The 22,727-nt window shown below is 42.1% G+C and overlaps 2 protein-coding genes and 1 long non-coding RNA gene across 3 annotated transcripts in view; all 3 read left to right on the top strand.

The window, feature by feature from the left end:
- crtc3 (CREB regulated transcription coactivator 3) overlaps positions 1 to 20,269 on the top strand; it is a 32,824-nt gene extending 12,555 nt beyond the window's left edge. Inside the window, exons 6-16 of the mRNA XM_061043429.1 lie at positions 4,230 to 4,295; positions 5,346 to 5,449; positions 7,045 to 7,083; positions 7,174 to 7,256; positions 9,359 to 9,408; positions 9,524 to 9,744; positions 10,606 to 10,841; positions 10,942 to 11,220; positions 11,526 to 11,600; positions 13,928 to 14,141; positions 18,260 to 20,269. Coding sequence (XP_060899412.1) covers positions 4,230 to 4,295; positions 5,346 to 5,449; positions 7,045 to 7,083; positions 7,174 to 7,256; positions 9,359 to 9,408; positions 9,524 to 9,744; positions 10,606 to 10,841; positions 10,942 to 11,220; positions 11,526 to 11,600; positions 13,928 to 14,141; positions 18,260 to 18,465 — 1,573 coding nt within the window. The 3' untranslated portion in view covers positions 18,466 to 20,269. The remainder of the gene's footprint in view (positions 1 to 4,229; positions 4,296 to 5,345; positions 5,450 to 7,044; positions 7,084 to 7,173; positions 7,257 to 9,358; positions 9,409 to 9,523; positions 9,745 to 10,605; positions 10,842 to 10,941; positions 11,221 to 11,525; positions 11,601 to 13,927; positions 14,142 to 18,259) is intronic.
- On the top strand, positions 5,456 to 6,859 carry LOC132978300 (uncharacterized histidine-rich protein DDB_G0274557-like). Its single transcript, XM_061043425.1, has 2 exons — positions 5,456 to 6,516; positions 6,673 to 6,859. The coding sequence occupies exon 1, from the start codon at positions 6,064 to 6,066 to the stop codon at positions 6,487 to 6,489; it is 426 nt and encodes a 141-aa protein (XP_060899408.1). The 5' UTR covers positions 5,456 to 6,063; the 3' UTR covers positions 6,490 to 6,516; positions 6,673 to 6,859.
- Positions 14,148 to 14,837, top strand: LOC132978326 (uncharacterized). Its single transcript, XR_009673900.1, has 2 exons — positions 14,148 to 14,475; positions 14,670 to 14,837. It is a non-coding gene; the product is annotated as an uncharacterized LOC132978326 (long non-coding RNA).
- Positions 20,270 to 22,727: the final 2,458 nt, after the last annotated feature.

The following is a 22,727-nucleotide window of genomic DNA, read 5'->3' as shown; positions in this document are numbered from 1 at the left end:
AATTGATATTTATTTATATAACAGTGGTGTACAGCTCTGTGACATCTGATTCTGTGTTATAGATTCAGATTAAGCTCTCTACACTGCTGAGCTGTAAGAACATTAATTCTTTTTCTGCTGCCTGTTTGTAGTTTTCAGTCTCTTGTAGTTCAATCCAGAGAGTGTTTTGGTGCTCAGGGACTGTCTGGCATGTCTGAATTCAGGGGACAGATCAGTTCTCACAGCCTTTATACGCCCAATCAGCGAGAGACAGACAACATATCTTCTCTGGTTTAGATTTTTTATTTCTACAGGAACAAACTTTAGTTTATGAGATGAGTGTGTGTGTGTGTGAGTACATCTGTCCTCTGTGGATTCCTTTCAGCATAGTATAAAGAATATGAATTAGTAAGTAAAGTAAGGATCTGACTGCATGGTGTTCATAGAGAGGGTCTCTGAGGGGGGACTTTCCTCAGACTCTGTTGTATCTTTAGAGTCGGTCGGTTTCAGGGTCAGAGTCTCACGCTCTCTTCCTCCTCTGTTCAGCCATCTTTGGTCTGTTTTTCATGAGCCAGCCTCTCTGGGGAGGAAGTCTGAGAAAAAGCTCTCAGCAGATCTCTGTAGAAAAGAAGAACAATCTGCTCTGATGGCTCTACAGAGATGTTATCCTCCATCCAGGTGGTCTTATCACTGCCCTTCCTTAAAAAGACTCCATTTGTTTTCTTTCTCAACCTGAAATCACACCACACAGTGATACAAACCAGACACTGCACACTGTAAACCAAAGCTTGTTACAATATTATAAGGGATTCACAATATGAATTTATTGAGCTGGTATGATAATGACCTGTCCCTGATGGCAGATAAGATCACAGATATATTTTTACATGATTGCATTTAAAAAAAATCTGGGGCTCAGAAAGGGTTAGTATGTAGTCAGCTAAGATTTTTATATAGGTCTATAACATGTTACACTCTGGTAAAACTGAATGCTATGCACTCAGAAATGTCCTTCAAATACAGAAGGGGTCCTGCAGTCATATGTTGTGGTCTTGCTGTACACTTAAACCCTTCTGGGAGAAAATATGTTCTATTATCTCGATGATCTTGGAAATCGTTTTAGGCTAAGCAAGTTGCCCCAGATGTCTGTCTTCCCAGCAATGTTTTCCAGCTCCTCCTGGTGGATCCAGAGGCGATCCCAGTCCTGATGTGATATATGAATTCCTCCTGTGTGTTCTGGGTCTACCCCTGGGGCTCCTTCCAGTTGGAATCGAGTTGAAAATTCCCAAAGGCACACAACCAGGAGGCATCCGGATCAGATCCCTGAACCTCCTAAATTGGCTACTTTCGATGCGAAGGAGGAGTGGCCCCCTACTCCGGCCTCCCTCCAGATGTCTGAGCCCCTCATCCTTTCTGGAAACACTAGGTATACACTAGGCGACAGTTGGGACTCATCAGGGCTGTCAGAGAGAGTCAGTGGTTCTGGTCTGGTTCTGAAGAGCAGTGTTGGAACTGCTCAAGGCTTGCCCGAGGCTTTTTGTGGATTCAACATGTAGAATCATCGTCAACCTTTCTGGGAGAGATATTACTCTGATTGGCTCTCAGACAGCACGGGAAGTGAAACGGAAGTGATGATTGAAAACAAATGACAATTCAAGAGGGCACGCACAGTCTCCATATGTCTACACATTTTCTCAAGTCGAGGTAATTACGAACGCCTTCAGCAGAAAAATTATAAGAAGGCTCTGAGGGACGAATAGCAAACAGTCACTGCCTGCTGGTATGCAGTTTGCACAATCCAATTGGGATTAGGCTGCTATCAGTATGGATTGAACAGCTTGTTCTTTGTAGTTAGTTAAGTGTGAACCAGTCTTAAGGCTGAGTCCAGACACCCTTTGTAGAAAACTCTTTTCAGTCACTTGTAGCCGCTATCTCATTCTTTCGGAAACAATCTAAAGCTAATGACCACAGGTGAGGGTTGGAACGAAGATCCACTGATTAATGGTATGCTTTACCTTTCTGCTCGCCTCCCTCAACACTACGACGGCCACAGCACAACTCCCACATTTCTGCTGATGCTGCCCCAATCTGCCATCTCAGGATTCATTTTACCCTCACTGGGAACACGACCGTGAGATACTTCAACTCCTGCACTTGAGGCAGGGACTCACACTCCAACCGGCAGGAGAAATGAACCGTTTCCTAACAGAGAATCATCATAACCACTTTGCACTCGCCTGTAAATCACCCAAATGCCTGCTGGAGACCCAGTCTAAAAAAGCTAACGGAATATAATCATCTGCAAAAAGCAAAGATGAATTTCTGAAGCCCCAAAAACCGGAAACCCTCCTGCCCCTGACTGGGCCTTGAGATCCTGACCATCAGGAATAGAATCAGTGACTCAGCCCTGCTGGAGGCCAACACGGCGGGAAAGTGTCTGGCTTTGTGCTGAGGATGCAGACTCTGCTCTCACTTTGTTCATATAGGGACTGGATGGCTCGCAGCAAAGGCCCTAGGACCCCATATTTCCGCGGTGACCCTTCACATGACCTTAGGAGGGACACCATCAGAAGCCTTCTCCATGTTCACAAAAACACATGTCGATTGGCTGAGCAAACTCACATTCCCCCCCCCCCCCCCCATGTTGTTTCTTGGGTTGATCCAGACCAGGCCCCATGGAGGAGAACTGGCCATCAGGTCTGGCTCCAGAAGGATGCCCTGGTCTCCTACTTCCTGGGAGGTTTCGGTGTTCCCCTTGTACTCTTTTCTCACATTCATGGAAGTTTTTGAACTCTTTTTTTCTGTACCCTCCTCTGTGACCGATGTACCTTGGGTGACCTGGGGCAAACAGCCAGGTTCACAGGAACACCCAAACCCCTCCACCACGATAATTTATTTATAACCAGGTTAATATGATTAAAAATATCTAAGTCATGTTTTTAACAGTTCACAGTGAAGACATGTTTGTTTGTTAGTGAGTCCAATTCTTTTATTTGTCAACAGTTTACAGTTTAAAAACTGTTGAGTAAGCAGAATTGAATCTCTCTGTGGATTGTTTTTGTATTTTCTGGGTAAAGTATGTGTTGTGTTCCATGACATAAACTCTAATAAATACATTTTGTTGATAAGATTCTCTGACTTTGTTTCTCCCACAGAGCTGCTGATAAACTCGTCTATCTCTTTATTTTCATAATATGTTTGAATATCTTTAAAAGTTTCTCATTGAAAACTATTTTCATTGTTTTTAAAATTTATTTTGATGAATGGAATTCATTCTTTAATATCTGGACAGGTTGAGTGGCTGATATTATTTACTTAATTTATAACATATATTTGATCATCTTTAGAGGTTATAAACACAGACTTATTGTATTTATAACATATATTTGATCATCTTTAGAGGTTAGAAACACAGACTTATTGTATTTATAACATATATTTGATCATCTTTAGAGGTTAGAAACACAGACTTATTGTATTTATAACATATATTTGATCATCATTGGGCGGCTGTGGCTCAGTTGGTAGAGTCGTCACCTCTCAACCGGAAGGTCAAGGGTTCGATCCCCAGCTGAGCAACATGTCCGATGTGTCCTTGGGCAAGACACTTAACCCTGAATTGCTTCCCCTGCTTCAGTGGTGGTGTATGAATGGGATTAGTTACTTCTGATGATACTACATAGTGATCACTACCATCAGTGTGTGAATGGGTGGGTGTGACAGGCGGTGTAAAAGTGCTTTGAGTAGTCGGAAGACTAGAAAAGCGCTATATAAGCTCAAATCCATTTACCATTTATCTTTAGAGGTTATAAACAGACTTATTGTATTTATAACATATATTTGATCATCTTTGGGGGTTATAAACACAGACTTATTGTATTTATAATATATATTTGATCATCTTTAGAGGTTATAAACACTGACTTATTGTATTTATAACATATATTTGATCATCTTTAGAGGTTATAAACACTGACTTATTGCATTTATAATATATATTTGATCATCTTTAGAGGTTATAAACACTGACTTATTGTATTTATAACATATATTTGATCATCTTTAGAGGTTATAAACACTGACTTATTGTATTTATAACATATTTGATCATCTTTAGAGGTTATAAACACTGACTTATTGTATTTATAACATATTTGATCATCTTTAGAGGTTATCAACAGACTTATTGTATTTATAACATATATTTGATCATCTTTGGGGGTTATAAAGGTGTCTGTCTTTGTTTAAAGGGAGCAGCAGGCGTGGACGGAGGACAAACGGCCTGCTGGGTTTAGATTAATTTCACAACTTAACAGGTGACTTTGACATCTGTCGTTCTCTCTGTTTTCAGCTGTTCATCGCCCGCTCACACGGACACTAACACTTTTTCTTGTTTCTGTCTTTTAAATCTGATGTTTAACATCTCGGTTCTCTTTCTTTTAGAGGAAACAAATCTCAGTCTGTCGTTGATTATATGATCTTTATTTTCTTTCATTTCTTCTCTGACTAACCAGACACAGGACTGAAGGCTCCTGATTCACATTTTCTAACTTTCAGCCTCCTACATCCTCCTCCAGATGTTTGTATTTTCAAAGATTTGAGGATAAAACAAAAAATATAAAGGAACGTTTTCTTATTTTATTGTTTATCAAGTTTGAGTTTAAAGCTCATGAGCAGATCTGAATTTATTTTAAGACAGAGTAAATTTTTGTTTTCCTTTTGTGAAAATGTTCTCGTATAAAACTAAATAAAGACATGATTTTACTAGAATAAGCTTTATGACGTTACACTAAAAAATTACGCTTGTTTAAAAACACATCTTTATGAATCGCCCCTAACTTCAGATTCAATCATTTTAATGATTTATAATCTATAAATGTGACAGTCTCTTTTCCAGGTTTTTACTTTAGGATCATCAAAAATGACCTCATTTTAAATCAATCAATCTTTATTTGTAAAGCAGCGAAGAGGGTGAAATGCACTGGCAGGATGTGACCTCCCCTCTCCCTCAAAATCCCACTCCTCCCATGTTTCACTGTTAAAATAAAATGTGTTTCAGTAACTTAAGCATAATGATAATATTATTTATAAAATGGTCAGAAATAACAGGAAATGCATAGATTTCTGTCATAAGGTAATACAGACTCACAGACTGTACTGTAATAAGCGGGTCGAACGTTTACTACAGCGCCTAAAAAAACTTCTTTAAAGTCACAATGTCAAAATGTCACTAGGGGACAATAAAGATTTTCCAAATCCAAAAAATTATCATTGGCAGTGAAAGTGCATGAAATAAGTATTTACAGTAAATACAGGAACATTTTTAACAAGTGAACAGCTCTCTAACCCTCTCCCCCTCTCCTCAGAACAAACTCGGACTCAGCTCTTCATACAAGTGTTATGAATCCAAACCCTCAGGACCCGTTTGGTATGAATCAGCAGATGAGCAGAGCCCCTCCCCAACGCAACGGTGAGAGACGCACGCATCATATCCATGTTGGGATAGGAATCTGGATTATTTCTTGTTTAGAAATAGAGCCTAACAGTAATGAATTAGAATGATTTCTTTATGTTATTGTTTATTCTGGCTTATTTTGGTTTGGGGGTATTTGTGCCTTATTCCTCCCTCTGTGGAGCCGAGCTGTGGCGGCGTCATTGAAGGTGATTAAGGACACCTGGGGTGAGTGTGGTAGGGGGAAAGTGGAACAGTTTTTCAACTGCAGCTTAGACGTGATAGCGATCTGAGTTGTTTATTTTGTCAAGTTTAGTTTCTGCTGAAAGTTTTCTGTTAATAAATGTTTAAGTTGACTTTGGATCTGCGGCTGCTGTTTGTTTTTTGATAGCACGTTAAACCCGCTCAGCAGTGGCTTACCTGAAAGATTAAGTTTGAAACCATAACAATACAAAATACAGAAAATCAGTGTCAAGTTTAAATCCTGAAATACTATTATTATTAGTATTTCATAAATATCTGTATTTAAGTGAACTCAAAGTGACCCGGCTGTTACCACAATGCACCAGTAATCACAGACAACATGGTGACACCAGCACCACCAACCACCATGTGGAGACACCAGCACCACTATGTGGAGACACCAGCACCAGCATGTGGTGACACCACACCAGCACCACCACCATGTGGTGACACCACACCAGCACCACCATGAGGTGACACCAGCACCACCATGTGGAGACACCAGCACCACCAACCACCATGTGGAGACACCAGCACCACCATGTGGAGACACCAGCACCACTATGTGGAGACACCAGCACCAGCATGTGGTGACACCACACCAGCACCACCACCATGTGGTGACACCACACCAGCACCACCATGAGGTGACACCAGCACCACCATGTGGAGACACCAGCACCACCAACCACCATGTGGAGACACCAGCACCACCATGTGGAGACACCAGCACCACCATGTGGAGACACCAGCACCAGCATGTGGTGACACCAGCACCACCACCATGTGGTGACACCACACCAGCACCACCATGAGGTGACACCAGCACCACCAACCACCATGTGGAGACACCAGCACCACCATGTGGTGACACCAGCACCACCATGTGGTGACACCAGCACCAGCATGTGGAGACACCAGCACCACCAGCATGTGGTGACACCAGCACCACCACCATGTGGTGACACCACACCAGCACCACCATGAGGTGACACCAGCACCACCACCACCATGTGGTGACACCATGAGGTGGTGCTGGTGAGTTGGGAACCGGAGGGTCGCTGGTTCAAGTCCCAATGTGGACCATAATATGTAAGTTGGTCTGGTAGCTGGAGAGGTGCCTGGACACTTCCAGAGCACTGCCAAAGTGCCCTTGAGCTGTTAACAGTCATATCAATCATCAATAAGAAAGTCAGTTTGAATCTGAGCTCTTCATTTGGATAACCTGATCAGGTAAAAGGACCTGAATAAGGTGTGGAGCCATGGACACCATGTGACACGTGTGACGTTATTGTGACAGAAAAACAGCTTGTTAATATTTCCTTTCCTTTGTTACTCTTTCTGTGTGTGTCTGTGCGGGTGACAAACAGCAAGTGTGAACGAGGCGGAGGTGGACGGCTCTGGAAACAGTGAGTTTAATATACATATTTTTTTTCCATTGACATTGAATGAACACGTGTTTATGTAATTATTAAAGTGTCCCTCTGGTCTCTGCTCAGTCTTCTCCTTCCCCCCCCTCGCTAATGAGGAGAGTCTGATGGGAGTCAAACCTCTTCCAATGCAACTGTGGGAGGCCAAGAAGGTGAGACACCTGGCTCCTTTTCTATCTGACATCAGTTTGTTTTCATCTCTTTGTGTTAAATCAACCTTATAGAGGAATTAGATTTGGTGCACTTTGGCGCCCAACCCCCCCCCAAGGTCTCTGAGTGTAACTGCACTGTTGGCATAATCAGCTTGAAGTCAGACTTGCAGCATCCTGTTTCACAAAGCTCTGGGCTAACTGGCTGCTTTGTAGCTGAAGGCTGCTGTGTGAACTAGCGCCGTAAAGACGTACACACTTACACCAGATGACCTCAACCTAGAGGTGGGCGATATGGGAAAAATATCATATCACAATTTTTTTTTGGCAAAATCACGATCACGATTTTAATCATACTGTTCTTTAGACAAATTTGTAAGTTACTGACCAGTTCAACCAAACTTACTTCCCTGTATGATCTTTCTAAATGCACAAAAACTGTGCTGACAAGTTTAATCTATTTGAAAAACATCTTTGAAGGAGGTCAGGAGGTCTCACCCAGAACATCTTTAGCAACAGAAATGTCTTGTAGGTGTTTGACGGTTTTCCTCACCACTTTAAAATTATGATTTAGTTATGTGTCCTCTTTTTATGTTCATCAGGAACATTTTCATGCAGTGATGCATTCATTTAAAAACATGTAGACTTCAAGTGTTTCTGTTCTATTTAACCCTTCAGAGTTCCTACAGCTGTAGCTTCATACAGGCTCTGCAGTCTTTGTTGTTTTTATGACGTCATTGGACTAACTTTAGTTTTGTTTATATATAATCAAACATAATACAGAATGTGTTCATTCTGCGACACATGATCAAAGTAAGTTTTACTGATAGAAGAGTTTTATTCATAGAGGGAGCGGGACATTGTTGATTGACAGACAGACAGTCACCATGGTTACTCACTTTCACCTGGCTGCTGCTTTGTAACGTCGTTTAGTGTAATCCCTATAAGTTCCGTAATCACAACAGGTGAGCTTCGGGTGGAGAAGCTTGATAGTAACTTTTAAAAACTGAGAGAGAGCAGAAAACACCGACAGTAACATTTTAAATACCGGGGTTATATCTCTCATCACTGACTGTCTGAGCTCCGCTCTGTCTGACTCTCTGCAGACTGTTAACGTCTCTCCGGCTCGTTAAACGGTTTCTTGTGTCGCTATCTGAGATGTAAACTTAACTGTGCAAACTATGCAGATAAGTTAACTGTTGCTCACAGTGTGTCGGTTTGGAAAAATATCAGAACAGTTGCATATAACCGGGATGGAGTTGTTTTTGCGGACTTTACTTTTAAGTTTAGTTTTCGTTTTCACCGCTGCGGAGCAAAAGGGGAGAGGGAGACACGTCTGTGTCGGAGCATAAACTGCAGCATGATAGAATAAACACATGAGCCCGGTTCTACGATCTCCCTGCTTTGGCAGATCGTCAGCACGTTAAAATCCTTTACGATCTAAGATCGTTATATCGCCCACCACTACCTCGACCCGCTGACAAAGTTACATAGTGCTGAAAACAGGCGAGCAGGGCACTCTGTGGACATGAGAGAGACTTTATTCTCCCTGTTGGAGGTTATAGTCCTATTAGATCGACTTTTTGAAAGTGGAAAAGTTACAGATTGGTGCTTTAAGACATGATGTTTAGATATGAAGCAGAATAAAGAAGTCATAAGAAGAAAGAAAGACAGACAGATTTAACTGTTGAGACACAGAACATTCATCTGATTCTTATTATTCACAACCTTCTCCATCTTCTGATTCTTTAGCTTTGTCTCGTCTACATTTTTTTGTGTTTAGGTTTTTATTTATTTTTTATTCAGGGATTTTTTAAACCTTTATTTGAGAGACAGGAAAGCAGAGATGGACACCAGCGCCCTGAGTGTGTTCAGGTTTTTTAACTGAGAAATAAAAATGTGTTCAGCATCAGAGTCAGAGCAGAAACTAAACCTTGATAAATGTTTTTTCTCCTCCATGAGCAGACACATTTTCCCTCCACTTAGAGAAACCTTGGATGATTTCAGGTCGCTGTGACGTCAACTAGTTTAAAACCATGTTCAGAAAATAACAAGTGTTCTTTTTTCAATGTAATAAAAAGTAATGATTTCTGTTTGTGTCTCAGGTCCAGTCTCTGGCCTCCAGGCCTAAATCCTGTGAAGTGCCTGGGATCAGGTAAGTGTGAGGAAAATGTCATTAAGACGTCTAACGACCTCTAATAACGGATTCTCTTTTCAGTTGTATTTAATACTTCAATGTATTTATTTGTTTCATGTTTTTCTCTCTTCAGTGTATATTCGTCTCCAGATCAGAGCCCCGGTTTTTCTCACTTTCAGGGTTTGTTGAACTCAGGCGGCTCTCTGCCTGACCTCACAAATCTTCACTTCCCCTCCCCACTCTCTACGCCGCTCGACACCGATGACCACGCAGGGTTCCCTAACCTGAGTGGGGGCAGCAGCACTGGAAACCTGCCGGCCGCTATGATGCACCTGGGCATCAGCAACACACAGGGTGGGCAGAGCGACGTGTGTTTGTTTTTGAATATTAGAGTCAAAAACAAATGGATATCATGTAGGGGCGCTGGATAGCCTAGTGGTTATAACGTGCTCCCCATGAACAGAGGCTACATCTGGGTTAGGGTTTGAATCCGGCCTCGGCCCTTTGCTGCATGTCCCCTTCTCTCTCCTCCCAAAGTTTCATGTCTCTCTTCAACCGTCCTATCCAATGAAGGCAAAATCGTTTTTTAAAAGTTATAATAATATAACTTTAAAGTAAATATCATGAAACGTTTGTTTTATTGTAGTAGTAGTAGTGTTTCAGATTCAAATAAAAAAAGCTAAAAAAAAAAAAGTAAGCCTTTAGAGCTGTTTAATTCAAATAATTATTTATCATCTTAATTCAATCAAACAGCTCGTTCTCATTATTATTGATCATTATATAAAAGATTTTCAGTTTTACTTGAAGCTCGTAATGTGACATTTGGAGGGTTATGCTCATCATTAAGGTCCGATCTGATTGGTTGGTTGGTTTACAATTCTACAATTCATATAAAATAAATTATTATTATTATTATTATTATTAAATTATTAAAATAATTAAAATGAATCTATCGTCATCAAAAACATCATCAGCTATCGCTGAGAGTCTAGCATCAGCTTAGAGACTTCATCATCGGTCAGAGGGAACAATTAGAGAAATTTGATAAATAATCTGATAAATCTGTATGTTGTATGAAGAAAGTTATATTCAAAGATATATGTTCATCTTTGTTGTTTACTGAATCTGTTCTCCATCCATGCATGTCAATAATCCATCTATTAATTTACTGATTATTATTAATTGTATAGATTAAAGTCCTTTCTGTCCCTGCAGGTCTGTCCTTGTCTCTCAGTAATCCATCCATTCAGGCGTCTCTGAACACCTGTCAGCTGCAGTCGTCTCTGAGTAATCCTTCCATCAACTCTTCTCTACGACTGTCCAACAACTCCCCCCGAAGGCGTCCAGCTCCAATAAGCCCCCTCACTCTGTCGCCTGGCAACGACCAGCGTAGAGGACTGTCCAAGCAGCTGTCCCCCACCATGTCTCCTGCTCTGTCCCCCATCACACAGGTACTGTCCTCCTCTGTGTCCCCCATCACACAGGTACTGTCCCTTTTAATTTAATGACACTTAAAGACTTGAAATCCTTACCTTCCTTCTGTCTGTGCAGGGAGTTGCTCTGGATACTTGCAATATGCTGAGGGAGCCGCCACCACCCTACCCACTCTACCAACAGTCCCAGCATGCCATTGACCAGAGCCGACAACACCAGCACCAACAGCAGCAGCAACATCAGCAACAACATCAGCAACATCAACAACAACAAGAACAACATCAACAACAACAACAGCAACATCAACAACAACAGCAGCAACATCGACAACAACATCAACAACACAAACCTGTTTCCCCCCTCCAGAGTGGATCGCTGGACTTCAACACAGGCCAAGTGAGAAACATGAAGTGTGTGTGTCAGTGTGTGTGTGAATTGTCTCTGTCTACCTGCAGTGAGAGATCAAAGTCTCAGGTGTGTATTTACCTGTCTGTAATAACTGTAAAGGTGTTAAATGTTTCATGTTTGAAGTTTATGAGTGAACTTTTGTACTTATGTACTGATTTTAATGTCAAAGTTGATTTTCATCATCAGGTGTTAAATTATTGAATTATGTAGTATTTTATGTTGTATTATTCTTTAAACATTTCAAGTTATTAACTGCTTTTTATTTGAATCTTCTTTTTTTCTTCTTCTGACAGAACATGTCGACGCTCTTTAACGACGCCTTCATCGACCCCCAGTTCACCAATCGCAGCAAGACCCTCCCTTACCAGGTACATACACACGCACACACACCCTGATATATAAACGTCTGTGTGGGGTCTAAGAGGTTCTCTAAATGTCTGTGTGGGGTCTAAGAGGTTCTCTAAACGTCTGTGTGTGGTCTCAGAGGTTCTCTAAACGTCTGTGTGGGATCTAAGAGGTTCTCTAAACGTCTGTGTGGGGTCTATCTCTAAACGTCTGTTTGGGGTCTATCTCTCAACGTATGTGTGGGGTCTAAGAGGTTCTCTAAACGTCCGTGTGGGGGTCTATCTCTAAACGTCTGTGGGGTCTGAGAGGTTCTCTAAACGTCTGTGTGGGGTCTCAGGTTCTCTAAATGTCTGTGTGGGGTCTAAGAGGTTCTCTAAACATCTGTGTGGGGTCTAGGAGGTTCTCTAAACGTCTGTGTGGGGTCTATCTCTAAACGTCTGTGTGGGGTCTCAGAGGTTCTCTAAACGTCTATGTGGGGTCTATCTCTAAACGTCTGTGTATGGTCTGAGAGGTTCTCTAAATGTTTGTGTGTGGTCTCAGAGGTTCTCTAAACGTCTGTGTGGGGTCTAAGAGGTTCTCTAAATGTTTGTGTGTGGTCTAAGAGGTTCTCTAAATGTCTGTGTGGGGTCTGAGAGGTTCTCTAAACGTCTGTGTGTGGTCTCAGAGGTTCTCTAAACGTATGTGTGTGGTCTAAGAGGTTCTCTAAACGTCCGTGTGGGGTCTATCTCTAAACGTCTGTGTGGGGTCTCAGAGGTTCTCTAAACGTCTGTGTGGGGTCTAAGAGGTTCTCTAAACGTCTGTGTGGGGTCTATCTCTAAACGTCTGTGTATGGTCTGAGAGGTTCTCTAAACGTCTGTGTGTGGTCTGAGAGGTTCTCTAACACAGAGATTCTCTAAACGTCTGTGTGGGGTCTGAGAGGTTCTCTAAACATCTGTGTGGGGTCTAAGAGGTTCTCTAAACGTCTGTGTGTGGTCTGAGAGGTTCTCTAAACGTCCGTGTGGGGTCTATCTCTAAACGTCTGTGTGTGGTCTCAGAGGTTCTCTAAATGTCTGTGTGGGGTCTAAGAGGTTCTCTAAACGTCTGTGTGGGGTCTAAGAGGTTCTCTAAATGTCTGTGTGGGGTCTGAGAGGTTCTCTAAACGCCTGTGTGTGGTCTCAGAGGTTCTCTAAACGTATGTGTGTGGTCTAAGAGGTTCTCTAAACGTCTGTGTGGGGTCTATTTCTAAACCTCTGTGTGGGGTCTCAGAGGTTCTCTAAACGTCTGTGTGGGGTCTAAGAGGTTCTCTAAACGTCTGTGTGGGGTCTATCTCTACACGTCTGTGTATGGTCTGAGAGGTTCTCTAAACGTCTGTGTGTGGTCTGAGAGGTTCTCTAACACAGAGATTCTCTAAACGTCTGTGTGGGGTCTAAAGGTTCTCTAAACGTCTGTGTGGGGTCTATCTCTAAACGTCTGTGTCTGGTCTCAGGTTCTCTAAACATATGTGTGTGGTCTAAGAGGTTCTCTAAACGTCTGTGTGGGGTCTGAGAGGTTCTCTAAACATCTGTGTGGGGTCTAAGAGGTTCTCTAAACGTCTGTGTGTGGTCTGAGAGGTTCTCTAAACGTCCGTGTGGGGTCTATCTCTAAACGTCTGTGTGTGGTCTCAGAGGTTCTGTAAATGTCTGTGTGGGGTCTAAGAGGTTCTCTAAACATCTGTGTGGGGTCTATCTCTAAACGTCTGTGTGGGGTTTCAGAGGTTCTCTAACACAGAGATTCTCTAAACGTCTGTGTGGGGTCTGAGAGGTTCTCTAAACGTCTGTGTGGGGTCTAAGAGGTTCTCTAAATGTATGTGTGTGGTCTAAGAGGTTCTCTAAACGTCTGTGTGGGGTCTAAGATGTTCTCTAAACATCTGTGTGGGGTCTATCTCTAAAAGTCTGTGTGGGGTCTATCTCTAAACGTCTGTGTGGGGTCTAAGAGGTTGTCTAAACATCTGTGTAGGGTCTATCTCTAAACGTCTGTGTGCGGTCTAAGAGGTTCTCTAAACGTCTGTGTGTGGTCTGAGAGGTTCTCTAAACGTCTGTGTGGGGACTAAGATGTTCTCTAAACGTCTGTGTGGGGTCTATCTCTAAACGTCTGTGTGGGGTCTAAGAGGTTCTCTAAACGTATGTGTGTGGTCTAAGAGGTTCTCTAAACATCTGTGTGGGGTCTAAGAGGTTCTCTAAACGTCTGTGTGTGGTCTGAGAGGTTCTCTAAACGTCTGTGTGGGGTCTAAGAGGTTCTCTAAACGTCTGTGTGGGGTCTGAGAGGTTCTGATATATAAAATATTTCAGCCTCTCTCTGATTGGCCGTTTCCTCTCCACCATCTGTCACCTAGTTGGACCAGTTCAGTCTGCTGGAGAACTCGTTGAGCTCGTCAGCGGGGAGTTCAGGCTTCAACCCCCCCTCCTCCTCCTCACTGCTCTTTTACTCCCAGGCCGCCCTGTCAGAGTTGGGGGGCAGCCATGGCAGCCTGCAGGAGCCCCAGAACATGAGGTCCAACATGCTGTACTCCAACTACAGTGGAGGACTGCCCAACATCATCCTCACAGGTCAGTGTGACCACAATGTTCCCTCTCTGTGCTTTGATTGGTCGTTTATCAATAGAGGAAACAAAGAAAGAACAAAGAAAATAATAAATTCTAAGCCTTTACAGTCACGTTCGCAGAAAAGAAGTAGAACTCATTTTTACTCTCTCTTCACTGTTCTTCAACAAGACTGTGTCCATCAGCCTGGGTGTAATTTAAGAGTAACCATGGCGACAGAACCTCAATTAAAGCTGTTCAGACACAACTGCTGACAAGGTCACACATTATGACAACAATGAGGACGTCAACTAGCTAGGTGGGTGAATCGAAACTTGCTTTGAGTAGATATTGATAGTGGGTCGTTGTCAGGCTTTGTTTGGACTGAGCACTTAAGTTTCATTCTCTGAGCATCAACAGGAGAGGCAGTTGACGCGTGTCACACCCTCTGTTGATTGCAAGCTGAAAATCTGGGGCGGGATTTTCACGAAAATCCAAGTTTAAAAGAGTCTGAATCCGAAACTGCAGCAGAACAAGCTCTGATCTGAAAACTAGGAAGCTAGCGCTTCAGCGTGGCCACAGAGCCCGGGCATACACGACTACTGCTTTGCCTATTTTCTCTGGTCATCTGCTAAACGCAACATGTGCTACAAAGAAATCTCTGTCATTCATGGGAACAGGAAAAGACACATCTGTCATAGACAATGAAATCTTAACAACTTGGCTCAGCTTAAGAAAGCCTCTTCTACCCACCCTTCATTTACTTTTGGCCTCTGGAACTGTCAATCTGCTATGAATAAAACTGAATTCATCCAAGCACTTGCAAAAATGTCAGACATTCAGGCACTTGCCCTTACTGAAACCTGGATCCGCCCAGAAAATACAGTCACACCAGCTGCTCTTTCTGTTGACACAGTGTTCTCACACACACCCCGCTCTGTTGGACGTGGAGGTGGTACAGGTATCCTCATTTCTAATACCTGGAAATTCAATAAACCCACTGAGCAACAACTCCTCATTTACCACCCACCAGGGTGTAATCTGAATGATTTTGTTGTGGAACTGGACATGCTACTCTCAGAAATCCCTGATGATGGAACACCACTGATTGTAATGGGAGACATGAATATACACACTGATAAAGCCCAGGCTACAGACTTCCTTGCTCTCCTATCCTCATTTGACCTCACGTAGGTCCCAACTCCTCCTACCCACAAAGCTGGCAACACTCTTGATTTAATCCTGACTCGGAACTGCTCGACAGCAAACCTGACTGTCACCCCTCTACATCTATCAGACCACTTCTTTATTCAATTCACAATCTCCTTGCCGGAAACTCCCTCAGGCACACCCACAAATGGTGTCATACCAACAAAACATGCGATCGCTCAAGCCAGCTCAGCTGTCTAACGAGGAAATGGCTGCCATGCCTGCCCAAAAGGTCTTTACCGCACTCTCTACAGACGAGGCTACAGACACACTGCTCCACACTAGCCTCATCTCTGAACAAGCTCTGCCCTCTGGTGTCCAAACCTGCTCGCAAAACCCACCCTAGCCCATGGCTCACAGAAGTCATAAGAGAGCAAAGAGCAGGGCTGAGGTCAGCAGAGAGAAAATGGCAAAAATCCAAACAGTCCGCTGACCTCAGTGACTATAAGCAAAGACTTGTCTCATTCTCCTTCAGCCTGAAAACGACCAAGACAACATATTATCAGAACAAGATATGCAATGCCACAGATACAAGAATTTTTTTTTCTGCTTTTAACTCACTGCTTCAACCACCTCCTCCTCCACCCTCCGATCTGTTCACACCAGACATGTTTGCCTCGTATTTTACTGAAAAGGTTGCAACCATCAGTAACCAGTTTTCTGAGCCTGACCAACTCAGCCCAAAGGCACCAACCAAAAGTGCCTCACTCGACTCATTCTCCTCTCTGACTGAGGATGAAGTCTCTAAGCTTGACTCTCGGCCCATCACCTGTCCTCTGGACCCAATACCATCAAGTCTCCTGCAGACCATTTCCTCTCCGCTTAATGCTGCACTTAAGCATATCATCAACTCCTCTCTGTCAATGGGTGTGTTCCCCACCGCATTCAAGCAAACTCGGGTCACCCCTCTGCTCAAAAAACCCACACTAAACCCAGCCCAGGTGGAAAACTACAGACCGGTTTCTCTTCTGCCCTTTCTGTCAAAAATACTTGAGCGCACAGTCTTCAAGCAAGTCTCTGAGTTCCTGTCCAGAAACGATCTGTTTGACCCAAATCAGTCAGGCTTTAAGCGGGGCCACTCTACTGAAACTGCACTACTGTCAGTGTCAGAATCGCTACGAGCTGCCAGTCCTCAGTTCTATTACTGCTAGACCTGTCTGCTGCCGTTGACACAGTCAACCATCAAATCCTCCTATCCACACTCTCTGAACTTGGCATCTCAGGATCTGCCCTCTGCTGGTTCGTGTCCCACCTCTCTGGGCGATCCTTTAGAGTGTTGTGGAAGGGAGATGTGTCCAAAGCGCACAGCTTATCCACAGGGGTACCTCAAGGGTCAGTGCTTGGTCCCCTTCTCTTCTCCATATACACAAGCTCACTTGGTTCAATAATCCGCTCTCATTGCTTCTTATACCACTGCTATGCTGACGATACCCAGCTCTTCCTGTCATTCCCGCCAGACGATGTTACAGTCTCTACAAGAATCTCGTCATGCCTTGCTGATATCTCTAAATGGATGAATGAACGGCACCTTCAACTCAATCTTTCAAAGACTGAGCTCCTTGTCATCCCAGCCAGTCCCTCTATGCAACCACAGATCAATATCCAGCTTGGAACAACCAAATTCATGCCCACAAAGTCTGCCCGGAACCTGGGTGTCATGATTGATGACCAGCTAACTTTTAAGGTTCAAGTAGCCTCGATTGCCCGGTCATGTCGATTTGCCCTGTACAACATCAGGAAGATCAGACTTTACCTGTCAGAACACGCTACACAGCTCCTGGTACAGGCTCTTGTGATATCACACATTGATTATTGCAACTCTCTACTGGCAGGTCTTCCTACATGCACTATCAAACCCCTGCAGATGATACAAAATGCAGCAGCACGACTGGTCTTCAACCTTCCTAAAAGAGCACATGACATGTCTCTCATCCAGGTCTACACTCCCTCCCGCCCACTACACTCTGCCAATGAAAGGCGTCTGATCCAACCTTCACAACAGGGTCCTAAATCTCTGACAAGACTTCTCCTCTGTCGCCCCCCGGTGGTGGAATGAACTTCCAAACTCCATTCGATCTGCAGAGTCCCTCTGCACTTTTAAGAAAAAGTTAAAGACCCAGCTCTTTCATGAATACCTACTAACTTAATGATGATGGTCTCCATATTATTGATGATGATGATGATAATGACGATGGTTTTTGTTTGATAACGATGACTTATAAGATGGTTTCTATACTGATTAGAGCTCTCAAGAACTGCCCTCAATGTTGTGCTTTGCCTCTGGTCACTTCCTGTCAGCACCTGTGTGTCCAATCAGACTCAAAGCTGATCGTTTGCTCTTACTGACATTGTTCCCTTTTTCTAGATCCTTGCTTGTGTTCTACTTACTCTCTGATGTACGTCGCTTTGGATAAAAGTGTCTGCTAAGTGAATTGTAGAATTGTAGAATTGTCAACTTTTCTCTAACCTTAACCCTAACAAAAAAAACAATTAAAACTGTAAAAAATAAAAAGTGTTCAATTAAAACTGTAAAAATTTAAAAGTGTTAAAGTTAGGGCGGCTCTAGCTCAGTTGGTAGAGTCGTCGATCCCCAGCTGAGCAACATGTCCGATGTGTCCTTGGGCAAGACACTTAACCCCGCATTGCTCCCACTGCTTCAGTGACCGTGTATGAATGGATTAGTGTTGTACTTACTCTCTGATGTACGTTGCTTTGGATAATAGCGTCTGCAAAGTGAATTGAAGATTTGTAGAATATAAAAAGTTAAATATACAACATGTAAAAATATCAACTAAAAATATAAACTGTAAAAATAAAACTGTAAAATAAGACTTAAAATATAAAAACTATAGGAGTAAAAACTGTACAATTTAAAAACTTCTTGTAAAGATAAAAACTGTAAAAATGATAAGCCCCTCCCTCTTTCTGTCTCTCAGATGATTCAAACCAGACTCTGTCCAAGGACATCAGCACCGCGCTCTCTGCTGTTCCTCAATGTTTCGACTCTGAGGGGGGCTTTCGATTGGAGGATGAGCTGCACATAGAGCCTCTCAGCCTGGACGGTCTGAGCATGCTCAGTGACCCTGACATGGTGCTCCCTGACCCATCTGTGGAGGATTCTTTCCGTAGCGACAGACTGTGAACACGCACACACAAAAAAAGTTTAATCTGAACAGACTTTACCGACATGAATCCACAGTCAATGTGAGCACATTTACCTGGGAACAACACACACACACACACACACACACACACACACACACACACACACACACACACACACACACACACACACACACACACACACACACACACACACATTAACATGTGACATGTGAACACGTGTTTTTGAAAACCCGGATCAGGATGGACGATCTAGCGAGGATTCCTCCGACCTCTCTCACCGACTGCACCCTGAAGCCATGGTAACCCTATCGCCATGGAAACATGCACTTCCTGGTTTTGTACTTTGAAAGACATGTTTGTGCTCAGAGACGTTTTCTGTTCCTTCTGGAAACTTGTGACTTTTTTCTTCTTCAGGTGAATAAAGGCAGCAAGCTGCGGATACTTGAGGCTCTGAAACAATCGTGGGAGAAATGAAGACTTTGGATCTCCTGTTCAAAATGTTTTTATTGACAGATTTATAAACGAACACTATGAAACACTGATTCAAATGTATTTTTAAAAGAGAAACAAAAAGGGCAAAGTGTTTACGATTTTATAAAATATTACTAAAGACTCTAAGAACTAAAAGATGGAGCCGAGTGGTCGAGAAGACGGGCAAGCTCTGTGCTGCTGTGCGCCCAGTTTGTATCTAATGTTTGTACCTGACTTCTGTAACCGCCAAAACACACACACACACACACACACACACACACACACACACACACACACACACACACACACATACACATACACATACACATACACATACACATACACATACAGACACACACACACACACACACACACACACACACACACACACACAGTGATCATGTGGACTTCATGTGACGTTGTATTTAACTTGTTTTGCACTAATTGTTCCTCATGAGATATTTTTACACATGGTCAGTTTTTTATCCCAAAGATCAGAACTAATTAAAAATGGATTATTCTTAGATCAGCTGATAATTTTAAAAAAATATTTACAGCTGATTCTGTACTAACTTGGACTCTCTGGGAATAGAGCGCCCCCTAGTGACCATGGAAATCAATTCAGAGATTTTCTCCTTTTAACCCTGAAGCATTTATTAAACTATGCAAAGGTGTTTCGTATTCAGTGAACCCTGTGGATCAGGTTAAACTTCACATCATGTAGTATACCCCCTGACCCCCCCCCCCCCCCCAACTCTGAACACTTTGTGTGTTTTTCATAATGTGGGGGTCAAATGAGCTAAAAGCCCGATATGACATGAGTCCAGTGTCCACATATAGACGGGTTTGTGCTCCTGCAGGAATAAAAACATTGAAAGAGGTTTGTATTTGATGTGAGATCTGCACTGTGTGGACGATTGTGATGAAGAGGGCTGTTGGTTATGATGTTTTATAAGAAGTATATTCAGTTTGACTTATTACACATTTTTACTCTTGTTATTAACATGATGGAGCCGCTTTGCATTTTAACTCTGTAAATTTATAATCCTGCTGCCGTCTGCTGCCTTACTTCATTTTATTATTCCAGCAGTTTTCACTTCCTGTTTTAGCATTTGTCTTCTTTTCTTTCTGTTTCATTGTTGTTGTTTTTTTGTTGTCTTACTCTTTAGTTTCATATTAAAATGCACATGTCATGTTATTTAAAGAATATTTTTGTCCACTAGTGTTGCTATTTTTTTTAATGTAATTTGAGTTTGTTTAATCCCACATTTAAAACATATTTGGTCTGTAACAGAAGTCATAGTGGTAATCATTCTGGTTTGATATAAACAATAAACTTTAAGTCTGAATTATGGATGTGGTTGTTGTTCCTGCCAGTAGAGGGCAGCAGTGTACTGAAACACACTGAAGTATGGGGGTAGATAGGCATGCCATCATGATGTCAGAATGTTTTTACTTTAACAGAAAATAGCAGATTTTCTTTTTTAAATTTATACTTTATTGATTTTATGACAACATTTTGATAGCAAACAATTATAAAAACAAACAAACAGACTAAAAGGGAACAACAAAACAGGCAGGAAACATAACAGACAATAAATGGATGACAGAGATTAGATACAACGATGCAGAAAGTATCATCAGTGCATCACCAGAAGGGTGATGTGTGCTTACTAACAAACAAAAGTCAATCAACACCCTGGCAGTGATGTGTTGCATTCTCCTGATATAAACTGGCTAAAATTGTCCCATTGCTCCTTAGAAATGTCATTTTTACAGTTCAGCTTTCCAAGCATATTTTCACAAGCAGCTATTGTCATCATTTCTTCTTTCCACATTTTCAGTGTCAGAGTTCTTGATTCTTTCCAAAATCTAAGAATTAGCCGAGCACATGTTGTTAAGCCAGTTGTTAATACTTACTATGAGTATTTGCTTAAATAGGGTACTACACCTTTATCCCCCAGGAGACAAAGCTGAGGTGACCTGGGTGGTTGGCATCCCAACCAGTCCTCCATAAGTGCTAAAACATTGTTCCATAATGGGAAAACCATTCAGCATTCCCTTAAAGCATGAATATATGTACCACATTCTGATTTACATTTCCAACATGAACTACTTTGGATTAAACCCATACTATTACATCTTGCAGGGGTGTAATAATATCTATTCAGTATTTTATGTTGAATAAATTTGCCTCTTGCTTCTCTGATATACTTCCCATTCTGTAAAAGAATCCTCTCCCACATCTCCTCATCCAGTGTTTATCCCAAATCTTTCTCTCAAATCCTCTGAAGATTTTTACCTTTATTATTGTTTAACCATGGACACATTTCGTACCACTTTGAGGCTTTAAGGAACATTACCGGTAGTTGAAAGTATTGCTCGATTGTGTTTTTTTCCTTAGGAAAGTTAAACATTTTTTCTATACAGTGTCTAATTTGCAGATACTTCCAGAGATGACCATGACCCTCTAAGTTAAATTTCTCCCTCATCCTGTTATAAGACAGAAACTGGTCATCCTCAAATAGGTCCCCAATCATTCTGATACCTCGTCTTAGCCATTGTGCCCAGTAAATTGTTTGTTTACCTATTTTTATTTTAGGATTATACCATATTTTTGGTTAGTTTCAGAGCATTTACAATTTTTATGAACCTTTTGCCACACTGTCTTGGAATAAGCCAAGATGGGATTTACCCTTGTTTTTTGAGCCTTCCTTAATGTTTGTGCGAGGGCCTCAACAGGTTTAAACGGAGAAGTGAGCTCCTATTCAATCAGGACCCAGTCCATTTCAGAGAATATAGCAGATTTGAACATGTCCTGGGGCCTCTTGTATAAACGCTGAGTATGCTGTGTTTCACGCACACATCTGGATGGATAAAAATCAGTGTGACGTCAGACAGTGCCAAACGATATAGTTCTTAAAACTTGCCAGTTGTGCCATAATGAATTTGCTACTCAATTTCCTGAACTATTTCCATGAAGTTTGGGATGTATAAAAACATATTTTTCATTGATTGATTGATTGATTGATTGATTGATGGTCTGAGCTTCAATATGGATCATGTTTGCCCTCAGCAAGGGGCAACAAACAGTAAACTGGAAAGTGTTCTCTATTTTTGTGACATGAAGATGTTAGCACACATCAGGGACAGTTACCGAGGCGCAGAGATATTCATGTCCCTTTTCGGTCATCGTTACTTTTCATTTCTTGTTTTATTAACAATGTTTTAAATTACAATTTCTCGTATGAATCAACATCAAATAACAGTAAGGCCTCTACACTAAACATGATACAAGAATGTATAAAAGCAATGTTCACCTTCTTCACACACACTAAATACAGTGAAAGAAATACAATAAATACAAAGGCATTTACAAATTATTAAGTCAAATCAATTAATAAACCAAATGCAGATTGTCTCTGCATTTCTCCTCAAACAGATCGGTCGGATGCACGACTCGCTTTAAATGTTGCATCCGCAAGGAATTGTGGGACCACATATCTCATCTCCTTTGGTAAAGGATGGTCCAGTGTATCCTAGGCCAAAGGAGGTTATAAAGGAAGCATTGACCCACCTTTCCTTAGCTTTTAGAGAATTCAAACGGCCACTGAAATGCTTCCAGGTCATTTCACTCAGTTAGGAACCTTCCTAAGCAAAAAAGACAATTCAGACGCACCTAATGTGTCATTTATTCCAACAGGAACGTCATTGTTTTTCTATTCGCTGCATATATCTTACTTAATATTTACAATCAGTCCATGTGATTCCAGCACAGCGTTAGCGAGGACGTGACCTGAGTGGCGC

This window comes from Labrus mixtus, chromosome 1 (genome assembly GCF_963584025.1).
Source record: "Labrus mixtus chromosome 1, fLabMix1.1, whole genome shotgun sequence".
Taxonomy (NCBI): Eukaryota; Metazoa; Chordata; class Actinopteri; order Labriformes; family Labridae; genus Labrus; species Labrus mixtus.
Note: the sequence above shows the minus strand (reverse complement) of the source record. Positions and strands in the feature narration are given on the sequence as shown.

Bases quoted from the DNA above. Each gene is read 5' to 3' on its own strand.
- LOC132978300 (XM_061043425.1), top strand. From the start codon at position 6,064: ATGTGGAGACACCAGCACCAGCATGTGGTGACACCACACCAGCACCAC.